The 21,436-nt window shown below is 43.0% G+C and overlaps 1 protein-coding gene across 5 annotated transcripts in view; it reads right to left on the bottom strand.

Annotated features, from left to right (window-relative positions):
- The window catches only part of cadm1a (cell adhesion molecule 1a), a 225,607-nt gene extending 204,738 nt beyond the window's left edge, over nt 1-20,869 (bottom strand). For 3 of the 5 annotated variants that reach the window (XM_023813572.2, XM_023813575.2, XM_023813577.2), the window contains exon 1: nt 20,669-20,866. In XM_023813572.2, coding sequence (XP_023669340.1) covers nt 20,669-20,747 — 79 coding nt within the window. In that variant the 5' untranslated portion in view covers nt 20,748-20,866. Of the gene's footprint in view, nt 1-20,668 lie in introns of all 5 variants that reach the window. The other 2 variants (XM_023813576.2, XM_023813573.2) reach the window with 2 other exon arrangements.
- Nucleotides 20,870-21,436: the final 567 nt, after the last annotated feature.

The raw sequence follows: 21,436 nt of genomic DNA, 5'->3' as shown, positions 1-21,436 counted from the left end.
TCTGCCTGTCAAAACCTCTTTGGGGGACACGCGGCCAGAGCAATGCATTCTGGTTATTACCAGACACCCGAAACTTTGTCCTCAGCACATCATAAATATTCCCCCCCCCCCCCACAGAGTGGTACACTCCGTTATTTAGCTATTAGAGGCACTTGCTAACCGGGGGGTGAATTTAATTTCTGCTAATCTGCATTTTTTTCCACAGAAGTTAATCATTGCAGCCAGACCCTGAACTTCCCTTCCGTTAAACGTTAGCATTAAATATTTTGAGCATCTTCGAGAGGCTCCTGGGGCATTAAACTCACTGTTACACATCCTCTTATGTTAGGAAACTGGCCCTTACAGAAAAACAAACAAATACAGAGAGCTTTAAAAAAATAAATAAGAGCTAAAGGCATAATTTTGTGTCATTTCATGTGTGTACATCAAGCTTTATTGCTCGTCAAGGATTAACGGCAAAATGCAGGCTGAAGTCGCAAAGGGAGAACTGAGCACGCTTTGATAAACAGTCACCTTTATTTTTAGCCACTGGATGTGCAGCTGCTTGAGTCATTACTTATTATTCTGGGTGATCAAATTTTTCACCACTGCTGCCTCCTTGTGAGGCTTCAACTTATACTTCTGCGTTTACATTTATTTTGAAGATGCTTTTATGCAAAGTACTGGTCAGATTGGAGCAATTGAAGTTAAGGGTCTTTCTTAGGGGCCCAACGGTGAAATCACTCTGCAGACCATGGGATTTGAACCGGCGACCTTCTGGTCACAGGCACACAATCTTAACCTGCAGAGTCACACACTGTACCAAAACTTAAAGAAGCACTTCCTTATATTGTCTAACAATAGGACTTCCGACGGGCCTCACATCAGTACTGAGAAGAGTCTCTGGAAACCAGAACCCCAGAGACACTGAGGAATCAGGCACGCAAAAGTTCACTTGCGCGTGCATTGAATGTTTATATTGACTTAGATTGATTTGTCTCATGCTTGCAAACCAGCTGACTCCATCTCTCACAATGTGCATCTGAGGCCTGTCCCAAAAGCGTAAAGTCAAATAAGCTTTCAAAAATAAAAGCCACCAAAGATGATGCTTGTCCATGGTATATTCGGTTTAGGCAATAAATAAGGCACCAATCCCTCATTTTAACTGCTTTTCCTAGACAGGCGATCATCAGCTAATTGTAACAAAGTACAAACTTATAACCAACAGAAGTGATACAAGATTCAAATCTTCTTTCTTTCCTAAGGAGTTGATTTGCTACAGTGTGCCCTGTATACTGGTACAGGCAGAATGAAGTCCAACGCGAGGACTGAAAACATCGGCGTGTCAAATGGAATTCCCACTGAAACGTCAGAAGGTGCTGGTGGGGACTTTCTATTTAGGTAAACACTACTCCACCAGAGCACTGAAACCTATTTTAAATGAGCACTTGACAGTAATAGGGAAATATCGTACGTCCTGATGACAAAAGAACTATTTAAAATAAAACAGAAGTGGGGCAGTTCTCCATGCAAGGTATGTATGACGTGAATCCTCCAGCTGCATATGAGATTACAGAAATGCTACAGAACACTTACATCCATAATCAGAGCCTTCGTTAAAAGGGGGCTAACAATGTAAGAGGGGGGGGGGAAGAGAGAGAAAGAGAGAGAGAGAGAGAAAGAGAGAGAATACTACTCAGAATATGAAAAATGGCAAGGTCTAACTTGGGGAAGGATCAGCAACAGAAGACAAAGGTGACCAAAGGGATACACACACACACACAAAAACCAGACCACCTGAAAGGTTGTCAGGAGAATCAAAAATGCAGTAATACATATGGGTTACACAAAAGCTAGAGACAAGCCAAAAGGACCACAAACGGTAAATGAATAAGACTAATAACCTAAGTGAACTCACCTTAAGAGCTAATGGAGAGCAATGGCTTTAATCAGAACATGGTTGTAAATCGGCTTAGAGCCACAGTGACGCTTCTCCATACGGGGTTTGTCCCTCAGCGTGACATATTGCAGGGGGTTGGGGACAACAAACAAATGAGACACAGACAATGAGGTAAGCTGGCTGAGAGGACGGAAGAAACCGACTCGAACTACAGCTGGCTTCTTAATTCTGACGAGCGTCAGATGTGCAGAGGTGCCGGTTGGTTACCTACTCAGGTAGAGAGATTGTGTGGCTTTACGCAGCATTCGGACCGCACTTCTGGGACGATAATTACAGCACTCTGGGGCAGGCTGCCCCTAAGGCAGTTGTAAGCAACCACCGAGGGCCACAAAAGAACAGTGTCCCCTTGAAGACATGAAGAATTTCCAGAAGCTATATTTATGGATATAGGATGATGTAACAACCTGCATTGATTGACAGAGGTAACAAGTTGACAGGGCATTATTTTTTCTCTCTCTCATTTATCTTATAGCTCTATAAAAAGGTCAAATGGGCCACTTTGGGGGGGGTCCTAGGGCCCCCAGAAAAGTTAATCTGCCCCTGGCCACACTTAAGAGTTACACCAAGTTATAAATGCGGGGGAGTAAGTCAAAACACTCCGCTCACACAATTGACTGTACGAGAAAGTCTTCGAGTCGAAGGAATCCTACCTTTCTCTATATTTTCAAAGCTCAACACAGCCTGTGCATAAAACATGTTGACGCTGTATCTTTTCCTACTGATTATAATAAAAATACAACTTAATGTAAGAAATTTACATATTATTCAATTTACATTTTGAATGCTTAATTTAATGAAGTATCCAGATTAGCAATATCGCAAACAAATATTAGGGGCGGCAAGCTCAAAGCGAAGCAGGGCTGCTTCTCTCAGCTCGAATTTGAATAATTCTTGTTAAACGGTACTGGAACATGGGCCTAGATGATAAAAAAGGGCAACCTGAATTTAATTTCCAGTTCGGCTGATTGCTTGATTGCTTTTTATATGTACAGACTGGTAGCAGTTTCGAATGAACTTTATTGAAACGCATCAAAACAGCAGAACATCCTTTCATTGATTAAGAAGAACAGTCTCTACAAATTATATGAACTGAACAAGCATGTATCTTACATACCTTTACATTTGAACATAGTTATCTTAAATGATAAAAAAAATGGACTGGACAGTTCCCTCTTGTTTAAAACCTGCCGTAGCCAATCCGCGTCAGCTGTGAAACGGTCCCCCACAAGTCCAACACCAAAGCTAGCCTGTTGATTGGTTGCATAAATCGGCCTCATGATCTTGGCATGGACAGCTCTAAACGGCCCCTTTTCCAAAAACTCACTGGCAAGCAAAACTTCTAAATTAATAACTATTGAAGGTTTAACTATGAGTTAATTATTGCCATGATGTAACCAGAACTGTCACGAGGAGACACTCATCACCCAGTTGGGCACTTGAGGCAACCAGTCGATTTAGTCTTTCACACCTTTGCACGCCACACGTTTAAAAATGTCATGCCACAAAACAAACAAACTTTACTATTCAGAATAGTAATACCCATTTGCTGAATTACTCGTGGTACCATTCGTTTAGTCCACATGAAATACTTGTCTTCTTAAATTTCCTCACTGTTCATTTTTATTTATGATCAAATTTATAATCAAACCTCAGAATGCTGGATTAGTATAGACATACAACCTAGGCAGAAAACCCATTTAATATAATTGTTATTTAAATAAAAATCCTTTACTGGAAGAAACTGATTATGGTGCTCCAACCCAAGGTATTTGTTCTGCCCCTTTAGGTGGGTGTTTCTTTTGGATCCTGGTTCCACCTACTATTACATGTCATACCTCTCCATTCTGATAGGGCGGTTCCTATTTCATCATTTCCTGCATAAGGCCTATCCAGGCAATGAAGAGAAGGCCATTACTTTGAATTTGTTGTGCTTGTCGTCGTCACATATTGTGATTGTGCTTGACCCTTTTTACTGTTGACACATGAATTTGCTTAGCTCTTTCTGGATTTGGTTGCTTTTGGCTCTCTCTGGCAGATAACATGCATATATTGGTAAATATTGCATCCACTGCGAGCAGCTGGGAAAGTAGGGAATGCAATGCCATTTTGGTCTTACTTGTTGTCCATTTGCATTTAGTTAGGTAGGAGTTGCACTTTTTACTTTCATCTTTTGCATTTTTTTTCCCATTTGGTGATGTTTTGTTTGCTATTTTCGGCCTGGTCAGTTCCTGAAGTTGTTTCCCCTGCTAATAAAAATCACTGGAACATACAAAATAATGGCCTTAACTCCACTTTTTGTTGCGCCTGACTGGACGCAACAACGGTGATGACATGAAAGGCAACCACATTACCACTAAAATTATAACATCCAATCAGTCGCCATATTCCAATCACCTTAAATCATTTTCATCACATTGATTGCGAACAGCAGTTGAGCGTTGGTTGAGTAAATCTTCTACGAACTGATTCCTACTAAAACAAAGGCAAAGACCTCACCGTGGTGCAGACATAAAACACTCAGTGCTGCAGAACTTAGCCCTTCGAGAAATATGATACGTAGGATCCACTTTTTTTGCAGCATTCTGATTGATCATTTAAAAATTGTCACTATACATTAAGACAGTATGGTAAATGTCAGCAAACATCACATCACTTTGACATTCTGTATATGCATTTCACACAAACCCCCAGATACACTCACCAAAACATTTATTTGTACAAACATATGTACTATGTAATTATGCAGAATCCAATGAGACTAAAACAGAGATTAGTACAACCAGTGCCATTAACTTTAAAAAAAAAACATAAATATCCCTCACGCAACTCACACACACCGACATAAATTACTTTAATAGCACTATTTCTGTGGTGCTTTTCTATCTGGAAATATAATCCTATTTGTAATTACGGTACCTACATTACAGAGAAGCGAAACCTTGCAGGCTAGTAAACTAAATACCATAAACAGATTAACCTTTTAAACTTCTCTGAGGCTCCGGTGCATTACGATTGTGGATGCGCAACATCATTAACGTTTTCCCCCCCCACTATGATGAAGCCATTCTAGGAAACCGACGGATTGTTTAAATCTGCACTACCCATTGAAATCCTTATACTTCCAACCATTTAAATGGGTATCGCATGGATTTGCATATCACCGACCTGAAATCCAACTCCACTACCCCAGCGAGTTTTTTTGTTAGATCGGAATTTATCTGCGATTCATCCCAAGGCAACCCAGTTAAAATTTACTTAAAAATACATATTGGTTCATCCATCTCATTCATCTTGGCATTTAAGTTTTAAACGGATGAATGAAAGTAATGCAAAGGTACGTGAACTGAAACAAGGTCACTGAGGCGCACATACATAACCAATGACCAGTGCTGTTTTTTCACTAAGTTTGTTGCGGTTGCAGTGTTGGCCACACTGCGCCAATCACACTGGAACGCAGAAAGGCCAGGAACACCAATCCATTTTCTCATTTCATAGAGTTCAATCACTAGAAGTTGCATTATGTATGTATTTGCCCCAATACGCACACACATGCATTTGTATATTTAGACATTAGCATACGAGTTGCGCGCTTATCAACCAGAGAACAGGTTCCAGTGACGTCACCGTTCAAAGTGACTTCAGGAGCGAACCTGCTGTATCTCATCAGGAAGAGATGGCTTCAAAACACAGCTTTTTTCCTTTACTTCTCCAAAATGTAGAAGGCCTCTCTCCTAGCCGAAACCCTGAGTCGGCCACCTCGATCTTCCAGTATTTGTTTGTTGCCTTCATTTTCTGGACGACGTTCAATCAAGGCTTCCACTACTGGCCAGTGATCCATGTCTCCTCCACAGGGCTCCTGACTTGCTTTTAACTTGACCCAAATAGAAGAATCATTTGCCGTCTAGCCTTCTGCCTCATTATTAGGATACGGTACCACTCTCTGACCCGAAAAGAGCACATCCAGATGGCACCCGCAACCAGCTAGGCAATCTGAAGCATAACTAAGTCTGATCTCAGCTCAGAAGGGGTGGGGGGGGGGGATCCTGGATGATGAAGAGATCTGGAGGACCTGACTAAGATGATGTCACGGTACGCGCTCATGCGAACGGAGCGTGCACGATTTGTCAGGGCAGCTGGTCCGGCTGAGAACCCGAAAATCTCCTGACGAACTTCCCGTCTCCAGACAGCAGCATAATTCACTCGCCAGCCTTATGAACGGGTAGTTATTAGTCAGACAGCACAAACGCGAGAACAGCACAGTGGGAGGGGGGGTTGGGGGTGCTTATGAAAACCAAGCTGGGCAAGTTAATATTTTGTTACCAGTCAATTTAGTAAAGAATGGTAAAATACCCAATAAGCATATATATCATTCATGCCAAAAGATATTACTTTTCACTCCCTGTGAATCTCGGACAGGCAAATGCAGTTAACTATTGCAGGTCATGGCTGGCAGCAGGTACCGGCAGGCTAACGCGGGTACCGGCAGGCTAACGCGGGTACCGGCAGGCTAACGCATGGACTGGAGGAAAGTGCAAAAACTGGCCAAAAACGCTTATATCTGTCCAGAAATGTCATATTTAAATTATGCTTTTTTGCAAAAATAAAAATAAACTATGTTTCTTTCTTTTCGCTTACCTACCGCTTTATTGATCTTTCAAACTGGCAACCAAAAATGCATCTCCAATATAACTCTCCCTGCCCACATTCCCCTATGCATTTATTATTTTTAAAGAAGTAATTTCATACGCATAAATATGCAAACAATTAACAGACTGCTACTTCCTGGGGGGGGGGGGGGGACGACGACATTGTTTCTTCTAAAAACTGTACTGAAATTAATATTTCAATGGTTCGTTCAACAATACTGGTCTATTTCTCCCTCACCTTTCGGACAGAAGCGTAGGAAAACCCCACTAAACTAGATAACACAGAAGTAAAGCTTTAAAAGGTTTTTCAGGAGACGCGCAGTAAAATCCCACAATCAACGGCAGAAACCCCTGGAAATAAAAGTGAGGTTCTCACTCATCTGGCCATGCGGTACCCAAATAGCCATATCTCAAAAACCATTAAAGATAATGACTTGAATTTTTTTGTGCCCATTTGGTATCAAAATAAAACATCCTATCTTCTACCTAACCTCTCCCAATTTAAAATTTTTTACCTATCTGTGCCCACTGACAGCAGCGGAGCTACTGAGGGTACAGTAAAAACAAAAATGAAAGTGCCTTTAACGGTCATATTCTTGAATCCTCGTGGCAGGGTGAGCATCACGGCACATTAAGGTGTATTCGTCCCTTCAGGCGGCTTTCAAAAGGAGAAAGAAAAGAAAAAAAAACATACTAGTACACGAGTGAGTTAAAAAAAAAAATTTAAAAATCACGACTGGCCGCACCATTAAGGATAAATGGGCACCAAGGTTGGCCAGCGAGAGCACAAACCGGCACCGTGCGACATAAAGGTTTACGTGCGCGGTCAACGGCTTGCCAGATTAACACTGTGGCGCCGGCGTCTGAAATTAATTACCGTAATTAGCATACCTCAGCATCAGTGTAGCTAAGCTCATTTGCCCGGTAATATGCTGGGTCTTATGTGCTTAAATCCCATAGCTTAAGCGTTCCAAGATGGAAGAGCTGATTATGTTTGTCAACATGTATTAGGGCTGCTGGGAGTACGAGATGTTTCATTCTGCACAACCTGCAGTGTCAGCTCTGCTATGTAAGCCAATAAGTAAATAAATCAAATAAATAAATCAGATAGACAGATAGAGATAGACAGACAGGGGAGGGGCACTCCAGGGGCCAATCAGCTTTCAGCTGGAGGCCAGTGCACCTGTGGCCCCGCCCCCTGTATATACCCCAGATCCAGAGAAGAAGGGGCTTAAGAAAACTCCGTCAGTTAGCAGTGGTGCAGTGAACCTGTAGAGCAAGTAAACAGTAAAACTCTCGTGTCAGAGCACTGAGGACACTGGTTAATTCCAGACCGTGCCGCTGTGTGGGTTTATCCATACATCAGTGATCGTGGTCGAATGCAGGGGAGAAAGGAACAAGGCTCATTAAGCGACTGTGAGACTGCAGAACAGAGATTAATCCAAGATATTTATAGATGGACACCTGACTTATCGTGGAATACTTAACGTGTTTTTTTTTTTTTTTAAACCAAATCAGAAAAACTAAAACATTTTTATGGCATAAAAATTAAAGCATGGTACCATCATAAAGCATGAAAACACCCACAAATCTCCCAATTATTTTTATTTATATTGGATGTAGTAAAGGAAAATAAGCATTTAGTTATACATTTCATAACAAACCAAGAAAATGCTGGATTCTGCAGCTGGAAAAAATACAACCCAAGTATATTAAGCTCAATTAATTATTATTATATATAATAATAGCATGTGGCTTTTTCATCTATGAAAAAGAGCAAGTTGAGGGAGGCAATTTCCCCAAGGGGATCAATAAAGTATCGATTATTATTATAAGTTGCATAAATACCAAACTGAAATGTCATTCCCAAGAGACAAGACTAAAGTCACGTGTGCCTATAGTTTTACTCTCGCAAAAAAAATGAACGTGAAAAATGTGAGCAGTTCTGCATCTGCTTAAACCATCAGAGATGAATCTGACACCAAGATTGAGGCTAGTTCTGCACGTTTCAGAATGAAGAGCAGGACACTGGCACAACTGCACAGTGACATTGAATTCGACAATTCATATAACGTTTCAAATTGCCGCTATAAACGGAAAGGCTAGAGGCCGAACCAGGTTTCCCAGCTACCGATTTATTGCAATATTTGTACCAGGCTATGTTCCTCCCATTGAGCTTTCGCCCATAAAATCCTAGAGGTTTGTTTAAGCCACCCCAGATTACTGCAGACCTGACAGGCATTGTTTGGGCTCTCAACTGATATCAGCAAACCCACCACAATGGGTCTGATAGCTTCCCGGTGCAGTTTTGAGCTATCGGGGGGGCTTGTTCTACCGAGGATGAGGAAAGTAGCTGTAAAAATCTACTTACGCCACCGATATACCCTTTATTAATATGGAATCTAACACAAATCCTACTGTTACAGATGCACTATATATAAAATCGGTGAACATGACAGTATTGGCCGACGTTCATTAAAAATCAAGACATCGGCATTGGCCCAATGTATCAATCTTAGTCGATACTGCCTGCCAATATTTCTAAGCTAGCAGAACCAGTTGAGTCGAAGACATCAATGTACTAATATAATGTACTATAACGCCAATGTCTCGCTGCCTGTATTATATGATGTGGTTGCACTAGTGAAAAATCAATTTCACTAAAAGTCTGATACAGGTTATCAGTACTGGTATTACACAAAAATATCAGTTGGCTATTGGTATCAGTCCACCACTCCCTGCTGTAAAAAAGTGCAACACACAAAAATGTTCTGTGAGATGTCTACAGACAAGCCAGGAAACACACGACTGGGGGGAAAAAAACGTAGCATGCAAGTTCTCTGCTGTGACCCTCCTCTGCCCACACACCTCAAACCAAAAACCACCCAACAAAAGAATTATAAGATATCAGGAAATAAAAGAAGTGATTCTCTGCCTGTTAGGTTTCCCAGCCAATACAACAACGGGAAAAACTGAAGAGCAATAAAAACAAAATGTAAATGCAAGCGGATCAAGTGTCAACTCAATGCTCAATGCAAAAGAAAAACTTAAAGCTAGCTCTTTTCATACAAATTCATTGAACCGCTAAGACTTTAGTTTAAATTACACATCGTACCTGCAACTATAAAGACTTATGGTCTATTCATATTACCCTTTTGGAGGTGAAGATGGACCAAATCGGATGGACGTTTGCTTTGTACCGAATCTGACCTCAATTAGGGTTCAGCCATAAAAACATCACAAGGCTGGTAAAACACTGACCACAAGAGCCAAGGGCACTTTAATTAGCACTTATAATTTTCCACTCATTAACAAATACTAAATATTCAGAAACAAAAAGCCCTCGAGAAGAGAATCAGGAATTTATGGCACGCAAAACACAATTTAGGCAACAGAGACTTTGTTGGTATTTGGCTCAATGTCTGATTCTGTAAGCAATCAGTATACTAAGATGGGTCAGGAGAACCCTTAGTGTCAGATTAGCAATAAGCTAGTTTTTCACTTGTGTGAAAAATTTAAGATGAGGAGGTGTTCAACCCATAAACAGAAATGGGCTCTAGAAACCAACATCTGTCAAATGAAGGCATCAGTTTTGTTCCACGCGGCAATAGATGCCAGGAGATTATTTCGTGTCCTATTTTTACAACGAAAAAAAAAATTGGACCATTTGTCAAACACCCCACCGCAGGACTGATTCGCCACCGGTGGCTGTCTTCCTCCCTCAAGAACAGATTGTGACATCTCTTCTACTTTCGCCCTTCAGGAAGGAGCCGAGGCAACGGCAGAGTCCCGGGAAGGAGGCGCACGGACTGCACAGCTAACAAAGCCGGCGACTCGGGAATGACCTGGAAGACCAAGCGGCGGGGGCATGCCGCAAGGAGGGGGGGGGGGCGAGAGGACGCCACACACAAAGGGGGCACTTTGCTAAGTCATTATTTTAAAAGAAGTGGGGGGGGGGGGATCCAGAGTCAGCTTGGGATTCCTGGAGACCGTGTAACAGTTTAGCTTTCAGCATGCAAGAGAGTCGCTGCCGCAACGAGCCTCTCGAGAAGCACACACACAAAAGACCCGGGAACAAAATGAGTCATCAAAAGAGGAATTGTTACACAGCAGGAGAAATGGAGAGGGTGAGAGGGGGAGAAAAAGAAAAAAAAAACTACAACTTTCCAAGTCATTCAATGTCCTGAAGGCTTCTCAAACACTGGCACCGGCTCTCCACCCCGAACGCACAAAGAGACCCGGCTCGCGCGGTGACTCAGGCGGCTGCCGTTGCCGACGCTACGATTCGCCGCTGCTTTTCCACTGCATTTGTGTGTGTTTTGTACTGCGATGTGCTGCATCGCAGGTGCCAGACAAGCCGTTCCGATTTGGGGCCTATAGATAAAAGCATAAGGAACTTCAGCGATAAACCACGTGGCGATTTTCCATTCGGTATGTGACTGATCCCTGCATCATAACAGTTGTGGGCAACAGTCATGCTTACAAGCATTTTTTATTATTTATTGACAGCAGGGGGGCTGGGGGGGGCTCCATCAGTAAACAGAACGCTGACTTGCAGTCCACGATTATCAAGGACCCATTCTCCCAGCCGTTGGTGACCCCCTTGTTTCATCTTGGCTGCCTTCTCTATTTGGAAGGTGACAAATAAACTAAAACAAGGGTGTTAATGACAGCTACTTAAATCAACTTAATACATTGGGGCTTTTTTTAGGCTGGAAGACGCTTCCAGCCAAAAACCTACAGACAATTTCACAGCAGAGTAGCTTTCTGAGGTTGTAATCCTTTAACACACAAGCGGAGCGTCACGATTTGATGACAGCTTGGTAGAGCGGCGTTACCTCTGGCACGAAACACGACACAGTTGCCAGGAAGGAGCCACGGCAAGCTGGTTGGGGCATTGCATTGTTTTAACTAGCGACCTATCATCACCTCATTATGGTTTGTTTTTGCAGCCGACCCCCACCCCTCCTGTTGTGGTATCTTCCAAAAATCAGGATCGTTTAGGGGAACTCGACCCAGCTCTCACGGCAGGCCGTCTCTGCCTACCTCACCCAGTCCCGGGGGGAAACATGGAAGACTTTCAGGGGCCCAGACACTAGGGCGGGGCTCGTGAGTCTCTAAGTGTGGATAATGGTAGCTCTGGTTTGGAGAAGGGGGGCGGGGCCCATTCAGTGGAATTTTTCAGATGCCCAGCCATGTCTTTGTGTGGCCCTGCCCAATCCGGACACTTCTCACAGAATTTTCAGCGGGAAAGATGACGGTTACAGGCTGCCCCACAAACCCTGAAACACAATCCTATTTGTTGGGGGGGTGGGGGCATGGACATCGGACTCAACCTAACGATGTAGATTTCAGAGACGCGCACACACATGCACACGCACACACGCCCACCCCCCCACCAACCACGACATTGGCTTTCTTCGGAGTTCACCACGCTTCGTCAGTGCGGTATGTGGGGGGGGGGGGCGGGGGGAGCAAGGAGGGTAATTCATCAACACGGATAAAGAAAGCGGGACCAGCTGCACGGCAGGGCCACTCATCATTAATATCCAGTATATTAAATTATGCCTTATCCAAGGGCCAATCTGCATTTTGAATGTGCGCCAGGAAGGGAAACAATAAGGAAGGTCACAAGGCAGAAAAACACACAGAAAATAAAAATCGATAGCGAAAGAAGCCCATTAATAAAATTGGACCAAAGCGGGAGGCAGAGTGCTGGAGGGGCACCAGCCTAGACGGTCCCAAAAAGACCCAGAACTACCCACCACACCAATCCCAATTCTGACGAGTCCTAGTACATATTTTGTAGCACATGGCGACCCCTTGTTACCATTTGCCCCAAGTCTCTTACGATGCAGCCCGTTAAAATTCAATACACCCAATCAAAAGGCAATTATGCACTTAAAATACGGCACTTCCCAAATCAAATGGGACAAATAGAGCATTTAAAGTCTTAATGAAGTACAGCTTCTGCTCTCAAGTGATTGACCTTCATCAGAAGACGCCACAAGGATGTGGTATGGAGCTCGGGGGGGTGGGGGGGTAAATAAAAAGTTAGAGCTAAGTCAGATTAACAGATTGCAGTAGATCACTTCTTAAAGGAATCCCTTTGATCTTTAACATCTAAAATAAACAATTGATAAAATTATGAAAAGGCTATTTGAAGAATGAAGACTTGGTACTTCATATGCAGGCTTGTGAAAATGGGTGTGTGTGGGGTGTGTGTGTGTGTGTGTGGGGGGGGGGGTGCTTAGCCCTGTGTCTGGGAAATCAATTCCTCAGTTCATTAACTGGCTGCTGTGAAGGTCTTACACCCCTCGTTAATAAGATGGGTCTAATTTCCTGCTAATGTCAAGGTATACTCCAGTAATGACTGATCATGTTTACTTGTAAATAAGTGAAGTGAAAACTTGTTTCACCTCATTTTGCTGACTTTTCCATATAAAAAAAACAGAGGCTGCACTTTAAGGACGTCAGATATCAAGGATACCGCGGCAATACCGATGACATTCGAGAGGCAGCGACGTCACAAAATAACCTAAACATGCTGCACACGCGTAGCTGCTGATTAAATTACGCTAATTCGGACGGCGATTCGGATCGGTTCCTGGTTTTTTCCTGGCCTGCACGGACAAACATGGTGCCAGTTTCGGTCCTGAGAGCCGGGGATGCCGTCAAAGTCAAGATGCCTCTCCTGCAAAATACCCAGAGATGGGACTTCATCATCACTCCTGCGTGGCTCAACATCATCCCACAGACAGCTATCACACCAAAACCCAAACAGAAGAAATCATTTCAAAAGGCTTGAACCACTCTAATCAATCCTCAGCTTCGACTTCATACCGAATCTTTCTGTTTTTAGATCACATCTCTAAAAAACAAGTGATATTAGACACAGATAACCTTGAACCCAAAGAAACAAAATTAATTCCTAAACCCAAGAAGACGATGACAAAACCAGACCACTTCACTTATTTCTTCATCTTACAGATGCATTCATAACACTCAATTTCATTTCATCTCCTTTTTATTTACTATTCATGAATTTACCGGGAGCAATATTCTTCTTTTTTTTTTTTTTTTTTAATTCCAGCCAGGACCAAAAAAAATAAATAAATAAAAATAAAAAATAAACCTTTTGAAAAAGCTGAGGGACATGGCAGAGGAATCTGACATCGTAGGTTCCTTTGCCTGTAAATCAAAGCATCTTTTATTCCCGAAACATTATTATACATACAAGCCCCTGGCTCGACTGGGAAGACCCAGCTCCCATTAATAATCATTTCCAAGAAACTCAGAAAAGAATACAGTGCACTTACCCATCAAAGAGGGTACACAGGAAAAGAACAAAAAACCCCAAACAAACCCCTTAATACTCAGACAGCATACAGATGCTGTTGCATTATGCTTCAGAAGTCTGAATTTCCTGAAATGCCCAACAGAACTTACTGCCCATTTTGTAGTACGGCGGGTCACGAGGAGAACCACATTCACGCACCCCCATTCCCACTGACACGCAGGATGGAATGTCCCATTCAGGACCGGAACAGTGAGGAATTTTATTAAAGACACGGGAAGTGATTAAAGAAATAGCCACATCGCTCACAGTTAAATTCACTGAGCCGTCTCCAAGGTAGTTCAGGAAGGATGCACTTTGTCCCCGACAAAATTAAATTATCTACTGCTCTTGGACTGAACGCTTACAGGCACCGTCAGTCAATAACAACCCTCCTAATGAATATAAAGGAAACCTATTTTAAATATGTGCTGTGCTGAACCTACAAAATTGATTGAGATACTCTTTCTTCTTACTTAATTCAAAAAGCAAATACATGCATGGAGGACTGCAGAGTTCCTAAAACGGAATGAGTGCGTCTCATTTTTCTGGTAAACCATTAACTAAGTCCAACAGCATTCCACAAGATTATGAATACACCACTGATGCTTATTAACTACACCACAGGCTATCCTCCTTACTAAACTGAACTTCGCCATGACAAATACTACGTGTGTTATGCAAATTTCTTGGAACAACAGAGAATGACCATTAAAACCAACATCATATCAGTACACTTTTTTATTTTTTTATCATATCTAAAATCGCAATTTACCAACTCTAGCACTGCAAAAATTCTGCTGTTTATATTAACCTACTTACTTCGAATTCACCCTTTTCGGATTAACAATAGCACACACTGCGGTCTGGTCACTGACCCCAGTCTACAAACCCCAAGCCTCTGCAGGTTTTTAAACTTAAAACATTTAGCTACCAATAAGTATGCTTACATCCTCCGTAGCTTCTGAATCAGACAGATAATAAATGTGTCATCTCTACCAAGCTAGCGGCAGCTATAAAAGCCAATCGACTGCCGTCGTTTAATGGTTTTTCTCGCTGCACGGTTCATCGTTAATAACTTTGGCGTAAAAGCCGCCGTGAAATGCAAGCAAGCCAGTGTGAAGTGCAGGCATCACCAAGAGCGATCACAATTAAAACCACTTTCATCACCACGTGCCAGTGCCGAGGAATCGAATTCCATAATCACTGCAAGCCCTCCACACAAGATTAACCACTATTACTACACCTGAACTAAATAATCGACCAAGAAAAGTGATGGTTCAACAGCTACCATTCGGAAACATCTCCCTAACAATTACGTTATCGATTTCCCCCCCCAATCCTTCTGCACTTATTCCTGCCATATCTTGTACCTCTGAACACAGCCCAAGGTGGAATTCACTCCTTGTGCTTCCATCTCCATGACCTTCGAACCCGTGACTGGAATCATCATTTCTGTTTCAAAGCTTCCTAACACTATAACTCCTTTGCTTGTCCATCTTCTTCACATGCCTATAAGGGGCCAATTAAATCGGGGGGGGGGGGGGGGTTGGATTTATGAAAGTAAAACCATGGGTTGGATCTGCTCCCTGGGATTCAAACCCATGACCTTTGAGTTATTAGCTCAATGCTCTATTTGAGCTACAAAAAGGGCACCAAAAAGCTACAAGAAGCTACAAAAATACAAGAGAGAAAATTCAGGTTTAGATACAACACCACCCTAACTTTCCCGCCTGCTGATTCACCAGCTGTCATTTCCAAACCCCAAACCCTCAGATCAATCTATCATGCACTACGGTTTTTATCACTGAATCCCACTGTGGCTGTACTGGCCACAGTTTGGAGGAGGGAAAAATAAAGCTGGGGAAAAAAATGTATGTTTTCATTTTTACTACCAAGATCTTAAGTTATCAGCTATTCATCCAAAAAATTGTAAAGGGTTTGTTACATGTTATAAATGCCAGTACCTAAGTCAGTCAGACAAAAGCTGGGGAACGATAAGTCATGCTGGGAAATGTTGCTTTATTTAAAACTAACAATTTAGACAACCCACCCCAAAACTAACATACTACTCAAAGATGAAAATCTGCAATTACCTTTGAGGACATCAAAAACATCAAGTCACTTCACAATCCACTGGTTTCCATTCCACTCTCGAGAAGACCCATCGCAATATGACCAAAAATAGCGACAAGCCAATTATTAATCATGAGAAAACTGTTCTGTAAAATGTGTCTAAGACGAAAATGAATATATTATTAGACCATCACTTATAAATAGAATGGTAGCCACTCAGTGCAAAGGCAAACTAGTGAAAATGCACTTAAAAATAATAAATAAAAAAAAAGTCATGGAAATTAGGCTGGAGGTATTAGGCCGGCTGCCAAAGCGATCTCGGAAAATGCAGACCACAAGCAAAAGAAAAATAATGCAATTCTGGTTAACCCACTCCCTTTCATTAGCAGACTTTTATAGCAGCATCGTAATGTATTTTCACTCCGGCCGGAGAAACGAAACAGGAACAGTCTGCGGTCTCAGGTGCAGGTCGCGTCGGAGCAACGCCGTGTTCGTTCCACAAAAGTCGGTGAGGGACGAACATGGAGAGGAGATGAACTGGAGCACAATTCGATTTAGGATCTTTAGTAATGGGCAGCACTGCTGGGAGGGGTATTAATAGGGGATAGTGTGTAGCTCAAGGGGTTAGGACACAGTGCCTATGACTACAAGGTTGCAGGTTCAAATCCAAGGACTGGCAGAGAGATTTTACCACTGGGTTCCTGAGCAAAGCCCTTAACCCCTAAATGCTCCAGGGATTGTCTGACCCAGCCATCTCAAGCGGACATAGCCTCAGATAGAAGTGAAAGCTAAATAAATAAAATGTAAATGAATGCAGCAGAGTGGGGAAGGGCACGACGGAGTCAGAGAGCTGGTTCAAGTGCTGGAGGAAACCACTGGTTTTATTTGGTGGGGATGGAGGTGGGGTCTCAAAAAACGCACAGCTCAAAATCGTCAGCCGCCACCACCAGCACCGCTGAGGACACAAATCAGCCAAGCGTGCCCGGCTGATTTGATGAATGCTTGGGAAGAGAGGCGGCACTCGCAGGGACGTATAGACGCGCTCTCGTAATCATGCAAATGCGAAAGGGTTCGGGAAAGGCGCCCATCCGCCGTTAATTCAACAGCTTCAAATACGCATTCAAACAAGTCCCGGCAATTTACGTCCTCGGAGGACCGGCGTGTGAACGTAACTCAAAAAAATCCACGGCCTGAACTTAGGTTTGCAAATGCAGGAACTGTTGCATTGGTCTGTGGGGAGAAAACACACTTTTTCCTTTTTACCTTTTTTGCTCAGATTTATCCTCCTTTTGTCATACGTCGTATTCAAAGCCACGCTTGTGACAGCGCTCTTATGCAGTTTGTCCGTTGGTGACATAATCCCTATATCGCCCCCCCCCACAATGACTGAAAGCTTAAGTGCCATCTCTGCTAATCGCCGTTACCTGTGGCTCTGGAAAACTGAGAGTCAACAGGAGGCGCATTTAGGAGACGTTTCCCTACTTTGTGGTCTACCTTACCTGAGCCCCAAAAAAAACATCAAACCACACAAAAGGAGCCTTGGTTGCCTTAAAGCCAGACTACAGTGAGCACTTTCATTCGCCAGTAACAGGAAATCTCTGATGGGGGTTCAGGGTGCCATTTTACTCTGGTCCTGAATGCTGCAAAAAAGGTTCCTGCCAGATAGAAAGGTGTCCCCCCTCCCTCCCCTCTGTCCAATCTGAGTTTACGTGTACAGGCTCTACACAAGCGCATTTCTGTGAAAGCCAGAACAGCAAACAGCATAAATTACTGCACACACAACCCCCCCCCCCCCTCCCCTCCCCTCCCCGGGAATATGTAAACAATCCAAAAATAACTGACCCAATAAATGCATCTTTTGGGAAACTGCTGAATGTTGTTGTTTTTCTGTAGGTTCACAAGCATAATTAGAAAACTGCTGCAGCATTATAGCACTTTAGTGCCGTAATTTAAGACCTAAAATACTGTTGAAAATTAAGTCAATAGGTGCACATTACTGGTCACAGAGAGGTCCGAAGAGGTCCAACATTGAAGAAAAAAAAAAATGAAAGCAACAGAATTGCAAGAAATGAAATAGAGAACAAAGCAACAGTTAGCTGACATGTTAGGCTGAACCCTTTGAAGCAAGCCAACTTTGCATTAATATTTCTGAGAGCTTTCACTCCTTGTTTAAACCTGTGATCATTGCCCTGATTTAAAGGATATCCGAACGAGCTGATTGACACCGTTGGGGAAACCAGAGCGGTACCTTTGCGTTTGCGATGCCTCTCAGGTGCAGACATCTGACAGCGATCGACAAAAGGGGGAGCAGTTTCTTGGCTAGGAGTCACTGCGATTCATACCTCTTCGCACCGGCTACATTAATCTTAAAATACCCTGCGATGCTTAGCATACTGTATTGGGCATGCTAGTAAATTATTGATGCTCTCTGCCCACCTCTCTTTGCATAAAGTCAATACTGTAGTTGAATGTAAATGGTCCCACTACACTCAATTTCAGTTCAATTCGAAATTTTGATAACAAAACGGCTATTTTTAACATGGACTTCCCATCAAAGTCTGTCAACAATTCCTAAACATAAAATTGCTTTAATTCAAAATATGTATATTGGAATAGCTACCTGCCATGTTTATGGTATTGGCATTCATGAATACTCAACGCATTAGACCTGATCGGTAGATGAAACCCACAGTTCCCTATTAAAATGACGCCCACGGAGGGAAGGAACTGAAACTCCCTGCTTATTGTAGCTACCGACTGGACACAACAGAAAGGGAAGGAAGCAAAAAAAATCGGCAATAAAAACCTGTATTTCGGGCAGGCAATCAGACCTTTCAACGTAGACTTTTGGACGTAAAGAAGCAATTTATGTATATGTATGTAAAAGCATAGACAGCAGTCGACTTCGCTTTCGACCAATACAATTACTTAAGATTGTAACAGTGGACTCCCCCCCCACACACACACAGACCACTAACATACGCTTTCAGCATTTTTATTTCCACCGTTTTCCCACACGCAGACCTAAATAACACTACAACAGTCCCTGCAAACGCCGAACCTGTTGATGTAAAACTTCATTTGAGGGAAAACAAAAGTATTAAATACACAGCATATCGTATCTTCCTGATGTCTAAAGGTTAAACACGATGCGATTCCCCCCCCCCAACTAGACGCACGCGAAAAAGAGCCGCTGCCGTGAACTAATAAGAGGCAACCCAACCCCCCATCATCTCTCAGCAAACACTGCCCTCTTGGTGCCAGCAAATCTCGCCACGACAGGACTTTGCAAACCTCCCCAACATCCAGCTAAAAGCGCCGCATTGTCGCACTCCTGCATTGAACAAGTTTGCTAGGGATAACCCCGAGCTTCCTGCCCCCCCACCCCCACCACGGTGGTAAGACGCATATTAAAACCCGGTTTCGGTAGGAGATCCGCTACTGCGGGCAGATCCGTGGGAGTCCGCTACGGCTGGACCACGATAAATCACAAGACTGTTCACCTTGCCCTTTTAAAATCTGACGTGCGATGCTTAAAGAAGTCGGAGAAACAAAGATGTTTGCATAAATGCGGCATGTGTAGTTTATAATACGCATCAGTCCTAAGCATAACTTTATAACTAAGCAGGCAGTCAAATTTAAAAATGTGTTTTTATTTCGGTGGTTTAGAACCCGGTGCCTGTCGGCATACGAGCGTGTGAAATACATGGATACATCGTAACTGGTAATACAAGCATGACGCATTTTCATTAAGAAAAAAAAACAGCCAGTTCCATGGTGCAGTCGTATGATTTGTCGGTTTGCCGACACTACAAAAATCACCACTTGCTCTCTCGCTGCGATATTCAGAAAGATCCCAGCACTAAATACACTGTTGCAGAAATGAATCACAGAAAAAATAAAATCGCGTATCCGGCATCATAACGTGTCAATTCTGTTCAGCACGATTGTTTGTAAAGTAAAAGAAAAAAGCGTCCATGCTGGTGGCTGAACTAATACACCCCCCAGCGCCCCCCTCCCCTCTTCATCATCAGCTTCTCTGAATCCTCCTCTTTGCTCTGTGCTTAATGTATTTTCCCTGCTTAGAGGGGTAACTGATCGGCAGCCTTCAAAACGCTTTAAAAAGGTGTAACTTCCATCAATCTCTCTTGCTCGTATATGTTTTTGGCGGACAGCCATTTTCATTTCGCTGCCCTAATGATCCCAAGCTCACAGCTGGGGAACTCGCCAACTCGGCGTGTTTTGCGGAGCCGGACCGCACGGAGCACCATTGGGATCCACTGGAGGTGCGCAGCTCGAGGAGCCTTTGCTCCGGCTGCCGCCGCATTTTCCGCTTTTATCAGTGATCTACAGCTCACAACATTTGCAAAGTAACAAAAATACATATTCGCGCAAATTAAATACCAGTAAAGTCTGAAAGGTTTTCCCTATTTTTGCAGAATAGCCTACTCCTGAGTTGTGGACGATTCCTTATTTTTAAGATCATCATGAAACTTCTGAGCACTATTCAGTTACTTTGACTCGGACCGCACCATCGACCTAATGCATCCTCGGCGCTCCTGCGAGCGCAACCCAGCGTCGGATCGCCTCGCTAACTTCTCCAGCCGCCGTCCGCGGTGAGATCTGAGCCGCGGAAATGCAGCCGGCAGCGAAGCAACCTACGGACCTTACCTCGGAGGAGAAGATGAGCCGCCGACGCCGCGAATAAAAAGAGCGCCGCAGAGAGAGATCCGCTGCCCGTGATCGCCATGTTGGACACCTGCTTCAATCTGGAGGCGCTGCTTTCACCTAGCGACAACTGGCTCCCGAAAATGAGATGCAGGAGAGGGGTGGGAAGTACGTCTAATATTAAACAGGAGGAGTGCCCATGCTCTGTGCTGGACCCGGGGCTCGTTTCCCACCGCGCTCTCTTAAAAATGCGCCCTATTGCCGAGAGAAGTGCAGCGTATGATGTCTTTCTGATGTGTTTTTAGGCATGTACTCATTTGTCGGTACACATCTGCTGCCAAGGCTATCAGTCTTAATAAACATAAAATAATTAATTTAATAGTCTAATATCAATATACTAAAATGGTTTGTAATTTAATCACACAGAAACACAACCACTTAAATATTAGGCCTAATATATACATTTAAATTGCCAGTGTAAAATAATTCTTAAACTTTCCTTAAGATTTTTTTCTAATTATTTGAAATTAAAGGTTAAATTAAACAAGAGAATTAACGTTTTATTCAGAGTGAACTGAATATAAAATTAGGTGTTTTCGCTCAGTTGGTTACTGCACGACAGTTGTGTATTACCTCAATGTGTTTTCCCGGCGTGGTTGGGTACAGTGATTACAGTATATTAATGATATGATGTTGGATGTCAATAGATGAACTGATCGCATGTAATTATGTAATGTTTCCGTAACGATGTGTGACGAGTGAGTGAATTTA

This window comes from Paramormyrops kingsleyae, chromosome 18 (genome assembly GCF_048594095.1).
Source record: "Paramormyrops kingsleyae isolate MSU_618 chromosome 18, PKINGS_0.4, whole genome shotgun sequence".
In the NCBI taxonomy this organism is placed as follows: Eukaryota; Metazoa; Chordata; class Actinopteri; order Osteoglossiformes; family Mormyridae; genus Paramormyrops; species Paramormyrops kingsleyae.
Note: the sequence above shows the minus strand (reverse complement) of the source record. Positions and strands in the feature narration are given on the sequence as shown.